Consider the following 20,765-nt stretch of genomic DNA (forward strand, 5'->3'; position numbering starts at 1 on the left):
GAAATGGATATATGTAGGCATTATAATGCAAACGTAAACATCCTTTTAATATTAAGTCACAGTTGTAAATGTATATTAATCCATAGCTTTTCAAGGTACTAGCTGTATTTCTGTAATTCCTAATAGTTTATGCATTCCAATATAAACAAATTCAGTTATTTTGTTTGTTGATGTTTTGATTGTTTTGATTGATCAGGTTGCACTGGAACTGGAAGCTCTGAAAGAAAAACTGTCTTCAGTTTCTGACAGCAACCCTGCAGCAGCAGAAGAGGAGCTTAACTCTCTGAGGTAAAAGAACACTTTATATTACCTTTTAACTAAAGGGGAAGAAGGGCACAAATCAATGTGGGGGGAAAATGTGATCTGGTTATTTTTTGTAGTTAAATAGCTTTAAGTATATTTTAGTTTTGGTCAAACATTCCCAAAACAACATTATTTGCAAAAGTCCAGTAGCTGATAAAATGATGTTGTTTTATTGGTTATTTGAATTTTGATCTCCTTATAATGTTTAGTTTGCACAATGAAACCTAGAACTAAATAAAAATGATCATTTTACGAGGAGAACTATGACAACGTTTTGCACTTTTCATCAACAAATATATACTAAATGTGAACTAATATATGACCTGTTATTTCTGATTTGATAAATAAAAACAGGAAAATGCTCTATCTGTTTGCTGTTGATAGGGCGACAATGCGCGTTCATGTTCATCTTCCCCACTGCTCTCTCAGATCACACAGCTGCTGCTCAGAAGACCCTGGAACCACACTTTGAAATCATTTTAATCACACGGAAAAGAACCACCACTGTATCTGACGCTTCATTTTTTTGTGGAAAGAAAGAGGATTTTTGGCTTAAAATGTTGACTCTTTCTTTAAAAACTCTTTGTTCCTCAAAGTTGTGCAATATGGGGCAGATATTGCTCTGAAATTACCAAAATAATGTTCAGTGTGTGATTCTAAATCCATCCCACTGAGCGGTTTCTCAGCAAAGAGCAGTCGACTCCCAAAGCATCATTATTTCGAGCATCTAGATGTCACTCATATCAACTGTTGACCAGTGATTCATAGAGTTGTACCTCTTGAGGTCTTGGTTTGCAAACGCCTTCTGCAGTGCTCTTCGTATTTAAAATTGTTCATGTTAAATGAATGCAAAATATGACCGTTCATCTGTACTTTAGGACTTTACGGTATTTTTAAATATAAACACAACTTTTAATCTATTGTTTATGAAAGTTAATAATAAATAATACTTCTAAAATAGCAAAACCTTTAAAAATACATGAGGCAATTTTTTTCAGTTTAACAGATTAAAACTAGACTAGAATGTGTTTGTTTGATAGACTAAATCTAAACTAAATTTATAATCATATAATCAATACTTATGTGACTAAAATGATATTTAATCTAATATATTTTATTCACCCGCGACCCTAAATTGGATAAGCGGTTACAGATAATGGATGGATGGATATTTTATTCAAAAGACTAAGCCAAAATTAAAATAAGCTAAAATGAACACACAATAATCAGTATTGATATCAGTTTACTAACATTTGGGCATATAGTGTATAAACATTATTAATTAGGTGCGCCATAAGCGACAGCCAATCAGAAGAGAGCTCATTTACTCTTATCTGTCTTAAAGTTTTGGTAAAGAAATCTGTTCATAAAAGTTAAATAATGCACTTAACAAAAGGAATCATTATTGTTTGGTTATAAAAAGGCACATGTTTTTTTGGGGGGGAAATACAAATACAGGATAAATGTAGGATATGAGCCCTTTAATGTCATGTTGCTGTAGCTTGTGGCACTGCCTAGCTACTGTGGAAACCTGATTATTCCACATTAGCATGTGTGGCCTTTGTGTTTTCTGTCTATTCCGTCTCTCATACTTTCTCTCTTTCTTTGATCATGCAAGTCTTCACATTCTGTAAATTGTCCTTTAATCCCTCTTCAACTTCTGTCCCCAAGGAGCTCACAGTTAATTGGGGAAACCCAGCACTGCCTGCCCTCACTTCACACATAATTGAGTACTTGTTTTGCTGAATGTAAAGTTAAAAGTGAAATACAGCAACAAAAAAATGTTTTATGAAGAAAAGTTTTACCTAACACTGCCTGTAATTATAGAGTTCATTTAACCAAAGTAATTAGTAAGGAATTAATGAATAGTTATGCATGTCAACATCCACTTCAGAAATACAAAACAGGGGAGCAGAGTCTCTGTTTGGGCAATTAAAGAACAGTAGAAGTGGATATATGAGCAAAATTAATGTGTGAATAAACACTATGTAAAAAGGAGAAGAGGGATGTAATAATTAAAATTGCTAATCATTAACTCATTCGTTCATTGTCTGTAACCGCTTATCCTGTTCACGGTCACGGTGGGTCCAGAGCCTACCCAGAATCACTGGGTGCCAGTCCTTTACAGGGCATAGATACTCATATTTAAGCAATAATACATGAGAGGGAGTATGACTATAAAGCAAGCTTGTGAGCACCAGAGCCGTAGATAGAGTCAAGGTATAGTCATGGTTGAAATAGGCTATCAGGTATCGTTCCTCTCCCTGTGTTGTAAGCCCTTGTGTCTTTGCTAGGTTATGGTGTTTTTTGGTGGAGTAATACTCGGAAGTGCTTCGGTCAGAGTGCGATTATCGTGCAATATTAGGACTCTTCAAGCATCTCTCAGCCAATAACATTGGGTGGCCTGAGTTAACTGTGGTATAATTTAGAATATTTTGTGAAATCAACATATTCACATCACGCAAAATATATTTGATAATATTTTCTGTAGTTTGTATACACAAACATACATTTTATCGATGTTATTAAACATTCTGAGGTAGGTTTCCTCATCACAGCTTTCATGCTGTCAGCTGCTAAAAAAGCAGATTTTGCGGTTAAAACCTTTTTAATCTCATGAAGATATGAAGATTAGATAAATGTGACAGGAAAATAAAAAGAAGGAATGAACCAGAGAGCAAATATGGATTGTATCTGTGCCAGTGTGTCATGTTAAGAAAAGAATTGATTTTCTTCTTATTCATGTTCTCACAATGCCACAGGAACACTCTCAGCTTTTTTGTGATTTAGTATTTTTGATGATAATCGGTGCCTAAGATGTTTTCAGACTCTTTGCTTTGGAATAATGTACCTATTGTTTCCGTATTCAGTTCGGTGTTATTTATACTGCACTTTTTTTTGGCAGATGTTATCACAAAGCAGCTTTCCAGGTCTATACTCCTAATGAGAAAGCCCAGGGTGACAAATGCAGAACAACTCCCCAACAGCAAGAGGAAGAAAGATGAAAAGCAAGAAAGCAAGCTTTAAATAAATAAATAAATACATTTCTTTAGAATATGAGCAGGAACCACTGACTCAAAACCATGCTATACATTATGGAAAAGTCAGAGACCACTCTTCATTTATTAAATTACCAGTGGAAACATCCATTAAGCACAAGTCATTCATTTTTCAGTTGGTGTTTTGAAAAGTTTAGATTTAGAGGTAAAAGCTGATAAAAAACAAGACTATTTTATGAACAGTTAGTCCTCTTTGAGATTTAGGAGACTACCAAGCTTCACTCTTGCTTTAGATTGACAAAATTTAGGGTTTCTGCTTCTAATCAACCAAATCGATGAAAATCATTATAAAAACAGTTAGCAAAGAATTTAATGACAGAGTAGTTGGCCTATTGTTTATTCAGTTTGTTTGACGCTTTGGCCAGGCTTTAGTCCAAACGTAGGTGATAAAACAGATTAGTTGTGGCTGGTACTCTTAAGTATTCAAGTCTAATAATATTAAATGTTTTTTTAATTATATATATATATAAATATAATTTTACATCGACTGATCTCCATGTCCAGAGGGAGCAGCAGGGTAGTCCAAACATTCAATAATCTTTCTGCACTTCTAACATTTTACGGCTAGCACTAGACACTAAAAATTGACACAATTAAATTAGAGTTTACAGAAAAGGATGCATTCAGAGTTTCTGGGCTTGTTTTGATAATGAAAGACTATCAGATAGAGAAATTTACGAAATATATCTATAAAAAGATTGTAAACGGAGATGCTTCATAGACAAAACAATAAATAAAAACTGGATAAAGCAACTGGACCTGAGTAATATATGATTAAGAATGGGAAGGTATTCAATTTTATATGCGTGCCAAGGTAGACACACAAAATGCTTTAGGCAATATAGTGTAGTTTCCAAAAATTGGAGTCAGCTTCATCCTGTAAGATGTGGCATGTTTACAATTTTGCTCTGTAATGATGATTATAAAAAATATAAGGAACATCTGGATAAAACACACAAGAACTCTGAGATGGTACATTTCTTGAGAGTTTATGCATGCAGTATGGATAAAGGAATATTGAATAACAGTGGTGTTCAGCTAAAAGCTGAGATATAAATTAGTTTCCTTCAAAAAGAGCTGTCCTATTTCCAGTTCTCATTTATCCATTTATATATGCATATATAAATATTTAAAGAGTTTAAACAAAGATTTGTTTTGTTGGCTAGTGAGACTAGACCGGTGTGCAGCTCATGCACACACATTGAACATACTTGTGCTGTGTAAGCAGAGATTACTTAGTAATTTCATGTTTTTCTTTTGTGAAACAGTCAGACATTCTGGATTATCCATATAATTGTATCCCTGCCGGGGCATACCCAGTGGGAACTGGCTAAGAATCCCTTGGAGAAGATGAATCCCCTGTTGAGATCCATTGTATTAAAGTTTAATGCCGTGATTGTGTGTTTGGGCAGGCAGAAGATAGAGGAGCTGGAGTCAGACCGCCAGCGGCTGGAGGAGCAAAACAATATTCTGGAGATGAGACTGGAAAGACACAACCTTCAGGTAGAACATACGTTACACACAAGCTTTTGAGATGTCACCCAGCTTAAAAAAAAATTAAATATAATAGCTGTTAGGGACAAAATCTCAACTGCAACTTATTAACTTATTTACAGAATTTCAAAAAATCTTCTTAATTTTTGCTAAAATTTCATGACGAGTGGACTAGCAGACGTAGCTCAAAATTAAGGAACATCTTACTAATCCTTGTAAATGAAGCTTTTCCTTCCTCTAACCCGGTGGTTCCCAAACTTTTTCTGCCATGTCCTCCTTTTGTAGATGAGAATATAGACACATACACATCTTTTACTTCCAAGCGCCACTGGAATTTATTTATGCATTCATACAAAACTGCAACTACTTAATAAAGTGATAACTTAACAGTTATTGTTAAACATATTTGCTCCTAACTGCTTCTCTGCACAAAAAAATAAAATATAAAATGGCTTCCTGAGAGAAAAACCTATCATTTGTACATTTGCTCTGCAACCTTCATCTCTTCAGTGACTGGTGTGAGCTCACTAAGGTAATCCTCATCATATCATGGCTTGAGAAACTCATCATGAAAAAACTCTCACAAACCCCTGCCCCCTGCAATAGCTCCAGGAGGGCGACCCCCCCCCCCTCCCCCACACTTCATGAACCACTGCTCTAACCAATGTTTTGTCATTATAAAAGCATAAAAACAAGATAAAACTGTCAGGTATATTAACCTATAGGCCAGAGGTCTTCAAATCCAGGCCTTGAATCCAAGTTCTAGGCCAGGATTATAAAATGGCTGGCCAGTATGACACTGGCCAACCAAGTGCATTAGTGGTTACGGGTATAGTGTCATACTGACTGGCCGTTTTTAAAATCCCAGTGTGTACCCAATGCCCATATCTGAAGTCTTCTGGGTCAGTGCTTTTGAATTCAGCTGGCATTACCATGAATCGGAAATTTTAAGCGGTTCTTCTTCTGTACTCTGTAGCCAGACACACAAACTGACAATGTTACAAAAATAAAATAAATAAATTAATAAACAATAATGGAGAGAAGTTCTAACACAAGAAACACTGCCATGAATCATGTTCTTTTTTACATTTTTCCAATGTCCTTGTGTTGGTTCATAATTTGCTTATTAGGTTCATTATACTTTTCAATATGAGAGAAAGAAAGATTAAAGGGTTGAGCATTTGTGTTCGATTGGACCATTGATTCAGTGGAGAAACAGGGTCAAAGTTGTTTCTTTCCAACTTTGTTTACAGTAAGGATTTTCACAACTACAGCAACCGTTCTAATCGTGGGTGAGTGATATCAGCCAAAGAAGAGCCCCAGCAAGAACCCTATTAAATTGTAATCAGTCTACTCTGAATGGTTTGTGTATGTTGATATTCGGCAAGCCTTAAAGGCTATCACAGCATCCCTTTATATAGTATATTATTGTATTATGCAGTGTATGTGAGTCTCTTTGTTTTGTTGGTCTCTTCTGGGACATCACTCCAATTTATGCTTACCTCTTACACGGCAGCAGAAAGACTCTTTTCTATTCTTTTCTATTCAACTATATCCAGAGTCCATATAGTTTGTCTGTAGGAAAGGCAAAGGTGGCTAAAAAAAAAAATGAATGCATGTTTTTCTTTATTTCTTTACTCATACAGTCAGGGGAATCAAACCGATGATCCTTTGTCCCAAACCCTACTCACTAACCTTTAGGCCACAGCTGCCCTAATACATTAACCCCTAAATAAAACTAATCTCTTATTTCTAACTCACCTGCAGGACAACTTAGTTAAGGCCTCTCACTATATTGACTGATCTGTAAGCATTTTTTTTTTTTTGGCTCTGCTACAGTTTTGTATTTTTCATGTCCCAGACCTTTTTCTGAAATTTTAATTTAATTAAAATTTTATTGCCTCAAAAATTACAGAGGATATTTAAGGATACATTTCTACCCTGCTAAAGTTTGTCAGACATAAGGCAGCAAGGCTTAGTGAAGGATAACTTGTTTTCCTCGCTGCTGATGAATCAAATGCATAATATATTGCCATGAGTAAGGTAATTTATAACTACAAGATACCTATTTTCCATTAGTTTACTACATCATATGAACACAGCAGCTGTTTGTGTGTGTCGCACTGGTCCGAATGGATCAGACACAACAGTGCTGCTGAAGTTTTAAAAAGCTGTGTCCACTCTGTTAGACACATCTACCTCATTTGTCCAAGTTGTAGATGTAAAGTCAGAGGCCAAAGTTCATCTCTTGCTGCACCGTTTGTGTTGGTCTGTTGTTTTAGATCAAATTCACTGCTTTTTTTCCGATCAGGCATTTTCTGGTGATATCAATGAGTTCATGATATCAGTATAGTACTGGTTTAGATTGAATGCTGTATAATAAACATTATGACATATATTAGACTTTTCTTATTAGCATAATGTTACATTAATCAGAGTGGCATTTTATGTGGTGAGAATAATACAGATTTATATATATCCTGTGCTGATATGCAAGCCCTGGTAGTTTACAGTAAAATACAGTACAGTTCCACTCTTGTGTTGGTGGATGGTCTCGGCAGATTAGTTCAGTTCTCATTGGCTCATCTAGCTGTTTTTCACTCGGATGCACTGCTGTCATGTGGGAAGGTATGGATTGTTAGCTTTCTGGCACAGTAAAGCAGGAGAAACAAACACAAAGCAAGAACTGTGCAGTTTAGGAGCCTAGGTAACAGTACAGGCTGATCATCCAGGAAGAAAAAAAGGATTATTCATGAAGAATTTGTACATTCCTCTACATCCATCACATCAGAACATTAATTTAAAAAAAAGATGTTAAATATGTTCACAAGCATTTTTGGGCGGGGGAAGAGGCAGCATGAAATTTTTCTAAAGCTCTTTTTGTTAAAAAGACACCACAGATTGTAAAAGCTCCTGTGTTTTAGAGCAATTTTAGAGTCTTTTCATTCTTCTACCCCATGGGTATTATTTTCAGCTAAAACAAATTCCTATGGTCCATTCATGTTAACCTACTCCCTGTCATTGCCTGTGTTCCTCTTATCAGTTACTGTGTCTATTTCTGTCTTCCGTTCGTTCTTTTCTTTTCTCTCAGCTTGTCACCTTCAAATACTTTGCCTTTCACCTATAATTGAATTTACAGTGGAAGATGCAGGAGAAATATTTGATATTATTTGTGATTTCCTGGAAAAAAAAAAAAACAAGTGAAATCATTATTAATACTCTGGAGTGCTTATTAGAGAAAAACCATGTAGGATTTTTCTTCTATTTGTTCTTCCTCTTTCTGTCTCTCACTCTTTCTGACTGAGGAGAGTGTATGTACCTTTCTGCCTAATACTGGGAATAATAATAATTGTAAGAAAACCAATAATAAAATGTAAGGAATCCAGCAATGTGTAATGAAACCTTTTTGGATTTTTATGAAAGTGTCTTATTCTGGAGTCTTTATTAAATATTAAATGGGAAAAATATGTAAATAAATGTTGTTGCTGTACTGTTATTTACAAATCAGTAAAATCAGTACAAATTTGATAGCAAATTTTTTAACAGTACTGTGTATTGAGGTTTTTTTTTTTTTTTTTTTAACTTAGTTTGCATACCTTCATGGAAAAGGTAGTTGTGCGAATGCTTATAGACTTTTGGAAATTATTTATCTTTTATTTATAGTATTTGTTACGTATGATCAGAAGAAAATGTCTCCAAAAAGTAACTTTTAAAGGAAAAGGAGAAAAAAAAGGAACAATCTTGAAATCCAGTGTGTGATAATCAAACAAGGTTTAGGGGCAAGAAATAATCTGGGACCATGTCTATTAGTTGTTTGGGTTCCAATGTAAATGACGGCTGAATATAAAGAGAGAAAATTAGATACAGCATTTGTTCTAAAAGCATCTATATGTTAATTTGTAAATAGTCTCAAATTGCCAGACTCTGAGAACCACACTCCAATCACATGTCTGTTACTTTGGCATTACCTGTAGAAGGAGGCAGTCTTGATGATTGATGTTGGACAAGAGCCTGTACAGAAACGATACACAGAAATGTGTAGTAGGATCTACAGATAGCCAATCAGAATGCACCTGACAGAAACCTGACAGTCAGGCCAGCTAAACGTACTGAAGTTATCTGACTCGCTGTCTGCTTGTGAGGGGAGCATCTGTGTCTGAGACTAATTTATATTACACTTTACTGAATCATAAAATTAATAAGATCATTAGTATCCAAAGTTACCTCTTCTTTTACTTACTCTTACTTAAATTAACTTGATCTACACTATAAAATTCACAGTTTTCTTGAAATATTCTCGCTTGTCTTTTTTTTTTTTTTTTTTTATAAATAAATTGCAGTTGTTAATCTGATTGGAATGGACAAATGCAATGTTATTTCTTCTATTTATGAAGCACATCATGCAGAGCAGAAACCCAGTAACAATTCTGGTGCCCAACTTTTGGCTTTTGCGACACATCATTTTATTTTATTTAATATTTTGTGTACACTGTTAAAAATGTGCTCTTTGAGTAATGTTTTATATTTTTTATATTAATATAAAAACTATAAAAACTAATATTTTTAGTTCCATTAAGAACCATTTTTGTTTAAGAAAGTGTTAAATTTTAAAGGTTTAAAAATCCATTACCTTGTCCCAAGGTTCTTTATCTTTAATTTAAATATATTAACAAAAGTGGGTTTCCTCCGGGTGACTATCTGTGAGGAGTGTGGTGTGTTCTCCCTGTGTCTGCGTGGGTTTCCTCCGGGTGACTATCTGTGAGGAGTGTGGTGTGTTCTCCCTGTGTCTGCGTGGGTTTCCTCCGGGTGACTATCTGCGAGGAGTGTGGTGTGTTCTCCCTGTGTCTGCGTGGGTTTCCTCCGGGTGACTGTCTGTGAGGAGTGTGGTGTGTTCTCCCTGTGTCTGCGTGGGTTTCCTCCGGGTGACTGTCTGTGAGGAGTGTGGTGTGTTCTCCCTGTGTCTGCGTGGGTTTCCTCCGGGTGATTGTCTGTTAGGAGTGTGGTGTGTTCTCCCTGTGTCTGTGTGGGTTTCCTCCGGGTGACTGTCTGTGAGGAATTTGGTGTGTTCTCCCTGTGTCTGTGTAGGTTTCCACCGGGTGACTCTCTGTGAGGAGTTTGGTGTGTTCTCCCTGTGTCTGCGTGGGTTTCCTCTGGGTGACTGTCTGTGAGAAGTTTGGTGTGTTCTCCCTGTGTCTGCGTGGGTTTCCTCCGGGTGACTGTCTGTGAGGAGTGTGGTGTGTTCTCCCTGTGTCTGCATGGGTTTCCTTCGGGAGCTCTCGTTTTCTCCCACGGTCCAAAAACACATGTTGTTAGGTGGATTGGCGACTCAAAAGGCTCGTAGGAGTGAGTGTGTTGAACTGGATAAGCCGTTACGGACAATTAATGAATGAATGAATGCACAAAAATGGTTCTTTATGAATCTATAAGTGGTTCTTTTATGGCATCACTCAAAGAACCTTTTGTAGCACCTTTATTTGTAAGAGTTTTACACATTTTTTGACTTAAATAGACAATATTTATATTTGTAGCACATTTACATATACCAAAACAGTTTGAAGTTCTTTAGATAAGTAAAAGGAAAATAAAGCACCTTCAATAATTAAAAAGAGGTCTAGACAGAAAATAATTAAAATACACAATCAGATTATTTTAAATGCAGTATAATGAAGTAAGAGAAAATGAGAAAATGAATGGAATAATAAAGTGCTTAACAAATAAATTACAATTGAGTAGGTGAGACAACAGCTGAGACCAAAGAAAATGTAATGGGGCAAGAAAGACTCTAATATTAATAAGATAATTGATCAAATCTCAAGTTTTATCTCCCATAAGGTTTGTATGCACAGTGTAGAAGCAAGGCTTCAGAGGAATACAGTTGACACTTTTAAAGTGACTCTAAAAATATTTTGTTGCAGTAGTGTTTTTATTGAGTTTTATTGGCAGCCAATAAATAAATGATATTGCAGAAGAGGCACTTAAAGTCGGCCAGGACTGCATCTTAGTCTTAAAATATTTAATATATTTAGGCTTGTTTCTGTGCAGGCCCAGTGTTGTTTATTGACTGTTGACTTTGCCTGGGAAAACAAAGCCAGTTTAATTGCATTAGATTAGATGCACAAATCAGGAGGGAGACAAGCATGTAGGGACTGTTAAAGCAGTGTTGAACATGTCCTTTGTTGCTTAGAGCAGATTCCTACTTTCTAAGAAAACAGATCCATGTGTTAAGTTAGTTGTACCTTTTATTGGATAATTTTGATAACTATATATTATGCTCACCATGCCGAAATGTGATTAAATATGTGATAAACGAAGGTTAATCGTTTAATAAAATTTGTCCTCCAACGTTTCTGGTTAGGCTTTTGAGGCTAATGTCTGCCAATCATATGAATTTACACAGTCAAGAACTATTTCACAGTCAAGAATTTACACAGTCAAGAAGGAAGTGTTTATTTGCTAAAGAACAAACAAACAAAGGAACAAATAACACCCAACATTAGAAAACATTAACATTATAACATTATTCCAGTAAGTGTGATTTTCTGTGTGAATGTGTTGGTTTAACGTTTTTCAAATCTCTCCTTGTGGAGTCTGTATTATTTGAAGTTATCATCCAATACCTAGTTTTAGCAGTTGATAAATAATGATTTTAAATAATGTGTGCTGTTTTAACAAATTCATGCATAATCTAGGAGAATCTGAACAAAACATTTTTCTTTAAACTCACTTTTATATTTCTCGTATATATATATATATATATATATATATATATATATATATATATATATATATATATATATATATAAATTCTTAGGTGCCTAAGACTTCTGCGCAGTACTGTGTGTGTGTGTGTGTGTGTGTGTATATATATATATATATATATATATATATATATATATATATAATATATTAATAATAATAATTAATAATAATTAATATATATATATATATTAATTTACAGACATAATTTTCTTAGTATTATGGATTTACTGTCGAGAAACACCAAGGTAATCCAAATAGATGTAAAATTGTGTTATTTGATTAATGTGTAGCTATAAAATCACAGTATGGCACTGTTAAATGAACAAAATAGCCATTTCGAATGGTGTCTTATGTGCAGCTAGAATGATTTTCGAAGGGATGTACTCACTCAACCATATGTCTCAAATCCTGTTTTTTCATTTTTTATTTATTTCAGGAAACTGTTGAAACATAAGTTAACTCAACACTTATTTTACAAGTTTATTTGTTTCATGGGGCTATTTTCATATAATTTTAAATTTTTTGAAGTAAGATGAAAAAAGTGAATGCATTGGAATATATTTAATCTTATTAGTTCATTGGTTTCTGAGTGAAAATATGTAAACGTCCTATACATGGTCTTTTTCAGCTCACATTATCAAGTATTGAAAATAAATAAATTCTATCATTTGAATTAACATCCACAAAATGCATTATGCTCTTCGCCAATCAGTTAAACAAATAGTAAATTACTTAAAATGTGCAAAGTTATTCTCTACTGAAAATGTGTATTTATTTTCTTTAAACGTTCTGATTGGCCAGAGAGACTTGTCAAATCACAACAAACTGCAGACATCCAGCACAAACTATCAATTTGTAAGTCTCTAGCTATAGTAGAGATCACATTTGTTTATATCCAACTCACAAAGGGTAGCTTGTAAAATTACACCATGATATTTTGAAGAGTTACAAACGCTCCTTGGCAGCGGATGAAAGACATGGATAGTGCAACAAGGAACAAATAATCTACACGGATGTGTCTGAAGACACGCGGTCTTAAAAACAAAAACAACACGCCAGTAGACAATGAGCAAACTATGCTAAAATGATGACCACTTTTCTAAACCCAACGGTTTTTGTTAGTAACAGTTAGCAACATCACCTGCTTCTTTTTATTGCAAGAGCCAAATATCAAGTAAAGTCTAATAATGTAGGTACCATGCATGGGAAAAATGCCATTTGTTCCAATTGATTTTTGTTTTTGAAAATGTGTTTAAAACCGTTAGCATTTAATAACTAATAAATAAGTTGTTCATTATCAAATTTTGTCAGTATTTGACCTCCTCTGAATTAAAGTTGGATGCTATGGCCAAAATTTTTATCACAGTATATTTCTTAGCTTCTGTTGATACAATCTAATTTTGATATTAACAATAAAAAAGACACTTAAGAATTGCCAGGAAAAACTAGAAACTTGACATCACTAATAACCCTAAAACTCTTGGCTTTGTCAATATTAAGAATTTTAAACTAACTTTAAAACCGAGTAAAATTAACACATGGCAGTGCCCTGTAATGAACTTCAGACAGTGACTGATGCCATAACAAATGTATATTGAATTACAATGATTCTTACAAACATAACTCAAATTAACAATTTTTTTTTTGCTTAGAATTGACCAAATCGAGGTCTCAGGATTCGCAGATTGGGTACCTCCTATAATCTCTAAAGAAACTGACAAATTAACAATTAAATTAGATTAAAATTAAAATTGATTAAATAAACAATTTGATAACCTGTAATTTACAATGTATTGCCTTCTCTGAATTAAGTATTGGAAAGACCCATGTCAATACATCAGTGAACAGCTCTAGTATCTGCCATACAGAGATGGGATTTACCTTCCTTTTATAAGATAGAGTACCCATTTTTTCCCATTTACTGTAATTTGTATACATGTATGCATGCCTCAGTTGTGCCTTGTTCCTTCCTTCATTTCAGTCTTTCAGTCACTGATGCGATTAGCTTGTTGAAACCCAAATACGCTCCATTTACACTCACCACTGGAGCAAATATAAGACGGATGAGCAAAAGAAGAAGACAGGAAAGCAAGAGCTATGTCTCTAAATCTTTTTCCTTCCCCCATCGTTGCATCTTAAAGATGGCCTTCATCTGTAATATTTATAGATCTCCTGCCTTGCATTTATTAAGGAAGTGATTCACATCTGTGATGCTGACGGCGAAACAAATTCGTTTCACAGTTAAAACAGGAGAGCTCATGCATAGGTAAACACACCAGCCTCGCCAACACTTTTATCCTTTAAAGTGCTTCACATTTGGGTGAGGTCTGTTGACCATTTTTTGTATTATGTTGTTCTTTTCTCTCTTTTTTTTCCCCCACCACTCTTTCGTTCTTTGTGGCTGCTGATTAAAGCTGTATTTTACCTCTTGGTGTTTTCTCTCCTTCTCTGTAATTTGCACGATAATGAGGTGTTCAGATTGAGGCATTACTCTTTTGATAGGCCCCTTAATTCAGCACAAGTCTCATTAATGGCTTTTAAACCCCTGAAGTTTTCCATTCAAAGAAGAATTAGTTCTTAGCTCTGGATAGGAATGAGACTTCACATTTTGTATAATGCCTTTAACTTTCTGAGTTAAATGAATAAGCTTATTTATTTATTTATTTATTTATTTATTTATTTATTTATTTATTTATTTATTTATTTATTTGGAAAATGGATATTAGTTATTTTTTTTTAAATAAGCCTTTTAAACAAATGTCATTGAAATCTCAAACTGTATCAAACTGTAACAATAATCTTGGATCCAGATTCAGGCTGAGAGAGAGAGATACAACTTTGTTGTCATTGCTCTGGACAGGTACTTTTGTAGTCATTCTAAAGCAGCCAGATATAAAATATTCTAACATTTAATTAAATAATACAATTACTTAATGATTAATATGAGATCTGTTTAAACAGACCCGCCTGGTGAGGTTACAGTTAAGTTAATACATTATGTACATAAAGGTTTGTGAAAATTAAGATGACTTATTATTGTCTGTTCAGATTAATTTTACTCACAGACAGCAGATTTGCAAAATATGTTTCATGGCAAATGCTGTTGCATATGTTTTGGGTTTTTATAGATCATCTGCAGCACTGTCGAATTAGCCTTATTAGCCTCGTGATTGTTTCTTTTAAGAATCCAAATATAGTATGGTAATACTGTTTAGAAGTCATAAATTATGCAAATACTCTGTGCCTTCAGCAAGCCACAACCAATCAGGTCTCTGTAGATCAATAATAGTTTTACACTGAAATCCTTAGTCTTGCTTTTGGATATTTTTCCAGGGAGACTACGACCCAGTCAAAACAAAGGTGGTGCACTTCCGTCTGAACCCCACCTGTGTTGCTAAGCAGCAGCGTTCTGAGGAGTTTGAGCAGCTGAAGACGGAGTGTGAACGCCTGAGAGACCGCCTTCGGAAGATGGAAGCAGGAGGCGCCGTGACAACTGATGACACAACGCTCATTATACCACCTTCACAGGAAATACTGGGTATGAGATTTTCATGTATATGGTTTTGACGTTAACAGGTAGTTAACTTCAAAGTAGACTAATGTTAACAATTGAAGAACAGGGTGAACAGGAGCTAACAAAATATGCAAAGCAACAGACTACAGTCTAATTGTAGAACTATAGAGTTCATCTATATGGGAGCTGTGCTGAGCTAACTGACAATGACAACTAATTTTGAAAAAAAAAAAAACCTCCACAGAGGACATGTCATTTCTGATTAGTTTAGAGAGCCATTAGCAATTCTTTGTTAATTTATCATGAGTTTAAACAAAAACCCAGGACTATCACTGGATTAAGAAAACCTACCCTGTATGTGTCCATTGGCATCAGCCTATGTTCACTGATTAAGTATTAGGGGACGAATAAGATAAATACGGTCTCTGACTTTACTACCACTAGGTGCCGGTGTGTCTAAAAGAGTGGACACTGTAAAAACTCCAACAGCAATCCTGTGTCTGATCCATACGTACAAACACAACACACAATAACACTAACACCACCTCAGTGTCACTGCAGCATTGAGAATAATAAATAAATAATCTTACCTGCTCTGTGCTGTTCCTGTGGGGGTTCTAACCATTAAAGAGCAGGGTGAAATGGGGGTAAGAAAGTATGCAGAGAATCAGATGGACTACAATCTGTAATTGTAGAACAACAAAGTGCTCCTGTATGGTCAGTGGAGCTGCTAAAATGGACAGTAGGCATATCGCTCACTGTATACATATATAATAACTATTGGCTCTTGCTGTCGCAGTGATTAAAAGCTTGGGCATAAATGCGTCAGGAAATGTGCATATATATTAGTTCTTGTGTTATTCTGTTTATTTTTGTGCACATTGGACATGTGGGAATGTCTTGTTTTTCCCAATATTCTTTGGTGGCAGGATGTTAGAGTAGGACAGATGGAGCAAAAGAAGTGTATGTGTTAGGAAAACAAGCCTTAACAAATTAGAATGTCAAACTAAATTGTTCAGTCCTCATGAGCATGTGGTTTTCTTTCTCTCACTCTCTCTCTCTCTCTCTCTCTCTCACTCTCTCACTCTCTCTGTGTGTTTGAGCGCGCGCATGCCTGCGTACATAATTTTGCTTCTGTTGTTGCCAGATATGTCTCATTTGCTCTGTCACATATAGTCTTACACAGGGTACCAACTGTGTAGGTCCAAATGGATTATCTATTATTCCTCTTATCTAGAACAATTGCACATATACTCAATTTCCAGTGTGTACAAACATACAAATACAAAATAGAAGCTACACATTATTAGATTTCATTGTGTAATAATACGATGTGTAATTTTTGTCTTGCAAGAGATGATGGAGCAGATTTCAAGCTCAGTTAAGGACTAACTGAAAGTGGGAAAAACTATATATTGTGTGATTTGTAGCTAATGAATGGAGCTGTGGGATAAAGACTACATAGTAAAATGTTACAGGGATAATTTTACTTAATTACTAAGCCCTTCTAATGAAATGTGCTACGTCAAGGAAAACACTAGGCATTAGGAAGGGAGTTCGGGACAAAATACATATATATTTTAAGCGCAGATTTCAGGACGTACTCTGATGTTTAATACAAACATATATAAATAAATAAAATCCTGCCCGAGTACAAGTGAATTTAACTGGGTCATTTTTGACACATGGAAGATTGGAGGTGCTTTAACAATTGCAGCTGTGTAACGTGACCTTGTTTGTAACTTGTACAGTCTATTGTGAGTATGTTGCCCCAGTTTTGTACTCTTTGCAATGACTGGTTTATTGGCTTCACTCTGGTAAAGAAGACTGTCCCTAGTTAACTATATATATTTGGGTATGTGTGGCGTTGCCTGAGGTGAGATCTGGAGTTATGCAGATGCTGATAAAATATTCCAGCAACCATATCACATATCCTTAATTTATTTAATTTTGTACTCCAGTAATTTTACATATAAAATGCTTGATGGGTCTTTGGTATAATTTCTGAAATTTACCCAAAACATTCATCAGGTTCTAATGATGCAATATGCATCCAGATAACAGCTTACATTTCTTGTTTGTCTGTGTCAGTCAGTAGAAGAAGTCGTGCCATGCTCCCAGGCATAGTGCACATTACAGAAAACAAAATTAATTTTACTGCACCCAGACAGTAATAAGATGCTAATTTGATAGGGAAATGTGAAAATTATAGCTCGTTAAAATTTTGTGACATACAACAATCTGTGTGAATGCAGGAACCGTTATGTTATGACCAACACTGTGCCTTATGGAGGGTGTAGGGAGACGTTTTGGATTTGTACACAGCTTCGCTGCAGCATGTGGACACATCTCTTACTGATTATTCACATTTTAAAACAAGGAGAACTAGGAGAACAAGGATAATGTACATAAAGTGAAATAATACTATTACTGAAGCTTGTATCTGTGTCTAAATAACGCACAGAAACGCATTACAGTCTGAAGTTCTAACAGTTTTCCACTAGATCCTATGACGAAAACGTTAATGTAGCTAACAGATTTTAACTGTCTCTTTCTCCTCATTATGCAACACTGTTAACTTAACACAAAGAGGCGGTGGGTGTCTGTTCTTCTGAGTTGTTGTGAGACTTTCTCCAGTGCAGGGAGAGTAGCTGTGTATGAGATAAATTTATTCATCTTTCCCATGTGTTTAAATTAGCGCTGCAATCTGAAACCAGCCACCCGGTACCTAATATGGTGCCCAAGCCAAAAAAATAAAAAAATAATGTGGCTGCAACCTAAGCATAGTTAGTATTAATGAATCAGTGAAATAGTTTATAGTTGGTAGTGATAAATTTACTTGGTATATGTCCGTATTACCCCAAATGTGTGTGTATGTGTATAGTCTCGAAGGTAATATAAATATATGGACTCTTAATTAATAAATTTGCCTCTGGAATATAAGGACCAGTTTGCTTACCGCCCAAATCGCTCCACAGAAGATACCATCTCCTCTGCACTCCACCTGTGTAACTGGCTGTTGGACAATAGACCTCAGTCTGTGCGGGTGGGCAACAACGTCTCCAATGTCATCTATTTGAGCACCAGTTTCAGGGCTGTGTCCTGACGCTGCTGTTCTTCACCCTGATGACCCACAACTGCTGTGCCAGGTCTGCTACCAACAACATTGTGAAGTTTGCAGATGACACAACAGTAGTGGGCCTAATTCAGGACAATAATGACTTGAACTACAGGGAGGAGGTGAGCCATCTGGTTGACTGGTGTGAAACCAACAACCTGGTCCTGAATGTCGAGAAAACCAAAGAGATCATCGTTGACTTCAGGAGGAGCCAACCCAACCACACCCCACTACTCATCAAGGACACAGCATTGGAGATAGTCAGCAAAACCAAGTTCCTGCCGGTATAGATAGCGAACACTTCGACCTGGTCCACTCACATTGAAGCTCTGGTCAAAAGAGCCCAGCCTCGCATGCACTTCCTAAGACGGATGAAAATACATCCACCTACGATTCTCACCACCTTCTACAAAGGAACCATATAGAGCATAATGACCAGTTGCATCTCTCTGGGCAGGAGCCTGCAATATCTCCAATTGGAAGTCTCTGCAGAGGGTGGTGAGGACAGCAGAGAGAATCATTGGGACTTCACTTCCTCTTATTCAGGACATTGAGACAAGTTGCTGTCTGACCAGTGCTCAGAACATAAACAATGACCCCTCCCACCCCTGCTATGGGCTGTTTTCGCTGCTACCCTCTGGGAAGAGGTTCCAAAGTCTTCGAAGCAGAACAGACAGGTTCAAACACAGCTTCTTCCAACATTCAGTAAGGCTGCTCAGCTCTAGATAGATGGTGCCTAATTTTGATTACTCCACACCTCCATACTTACTTATTTAAAAATGTATTCAACTGTTGAGGTGAATGTTTACATATGCGGGACACTTTGCACTACGTTATTTTATTTTACTTATAATTCTCTCTGATCTACTATGAGCCTTTTGTGTGAGTACTTTTGTTTTAATGTGCACTGTACAGTGTAAATTTGAATATCAATTGTCTATGTATGTAGGTCTATGTTTAGTCAAATGGAAATTAATTCTGCCTACACAGCACAGGCAGATGTACTTTATTTTTATTGTGCCAGACACACCAGCCTGTTAACTTGGTGTTATGCAATTCACCACTGTCATTTAAGGCCAGTATAACATTTTCCAATTATCTAAAGCTATTTAAGTTTTCCAAGTCTATTATATTTGGTGAAAATGAGAATCCTGGAAATCATGAAAACATAAAAACGCAGTTAGTGCAGACCTACTTTTCTATGAAATGGGCTGGGTACTTTGTGCACTCTGTACTGAACAGGAAATTATGCTTTTCAAGTGTGTTCTAGGCATAAAATATTATGAAAGTGGTACATCTAATAAATACATACTTGCAGATAACACATCCTATACTTTTATCTAATATACAGTGTACAGAAAAACATCACTGTAGAGAATTGTATAATGGCGCCTTTGCACAAAATGTGTTTTGGTTTCATGACTACAATTTTGTGTTTCAGAAACCAAGCATAAATAGCTTCTTTTTTTTTTTAAGTAAAAAATAGACTGAAATTAGTTATACATCAAACACTGTCCAATATGATCTACAAACAAATGCTATGTAAATATTCTGACATCTTAGTTTTATTAATGATGCTTGGCGAATGTTCATTTAGAGCCAGCAGAAGGTTTCTTATGATAACCCAGGTGTTTGTTTCTTCATTCAGGATGTCGATTCAAATTCAAATGAGTCCTGTCTTGACTGTGTTTTTGGCAGACTTGCGTAAACAGATGGAGAGTGCCGAGCTGAAGAACCAGCGCTTAAAGGAGGTTTTCCAGAAGAAAATTCAGGAGTTCCGCACAGTCTGTTATGTTTTGACTGGGTACCAAATTGATATTACAGTGGAAAACCAGTACCGCCTCACTTCTGTGTATGCTGAGCATATGGAGGACTGTCTGCTGTTTAAGGTAAGCATAAATGTATGCAATTATGCTGGGTAAAATTTTAAAATATAAATTCATTTATTTGCCCTGTGAATGACTGGCACCCCCTCCAGGGTGTATTTCCGCCTTGCGCCCAATGATTCCAGGTAGGCTCTGGACCCACTGCGAACCTGAACTGGATAAGGGTTACAGATAATTAAATTAATTTATTTACCGAATTCTTTTAGTGAGGCTTTAGTGCAAGCCCACGTTGCTGAAATCTTATGCTGTCAGTATTAACGTTATCACACACAGGAATTTAATGCTTTTGATTTGTTTTTGTTTTTTTACTAATGAGTCATTTTACTTCAGTGTCTGTGAGGAGTTTCCTCTGGGTGCTTTAGTTTCCTCCCACGGTCCAAAAACACATGTTGGTAGGTTAATTGGAGAGTCAGACATGTCTGTGTGTGTGTGTGTCGTCCTGTGAAGGTCTTGCGCCCCTTCGGGGTGTGCTCTCGCCTTGCACACAGTGTTTACACGTAGGCTCTGGACCCACCACGAGCCTAAACTGGATTAATCATTTACAGACAATGAATTAATGAATAATTCACACAGAGACACTGTATTAGTGTGTCTCTCTCTCTCTCTCTCTCTCACACACACACACACACACA

At 35.9% G+C, this 20,765-nt stretch overlaps 1 protein-coding gene across 1 annotated transcript in view; it reads left to right on the forward strand.

Annotated features, from left to right (window-relative positions):
* mad1l1 (mitotic arrest deficient 1 like 1) overlaps positions 1 to 20,765 on the forward strand; it is a 98,621-nt gene that overhangs the window by 52,476 nt on the left and 25,380 nt on the right. The window contains exons 14-17 of the mRNA XM_066649233.1: positions 197 to 288; positions 4,775 to 4,865; positions 14,949 to 15,153; positions 19,946 to 20,136. Of these exons, the coding sequence (XP_066505330.1) occupies positions 197 to 288; positions 4,775 to 4,865; positions 14,949 to 15,153; positions 19,946 to 20,136 (579 nt within the window). The remainder of the gene's footprint in view (positions 1 to 196; positions 289 to 4,774; positions 4,866 to 14,948; positions 15,154 to 19,945; positions 20,137 to 20,765) is intronic.

Source organism: Hoplias malabaricus, chromosome 2, assembly GCF_029633855.1.
Source record: "Hoplias malabaricus isolate fHopMal1 chromosome 2, fHopMal1.hap1, whole genome shotgun sequence".
In the NCBI taxonomy this organism is placed as follows: domain Eukaryota; kingdom Metazoa; phylum Chordata; class Actinopteri; order Characiformes; family Erythrinidae; genus Hoplias; species Hoplias malabaricus.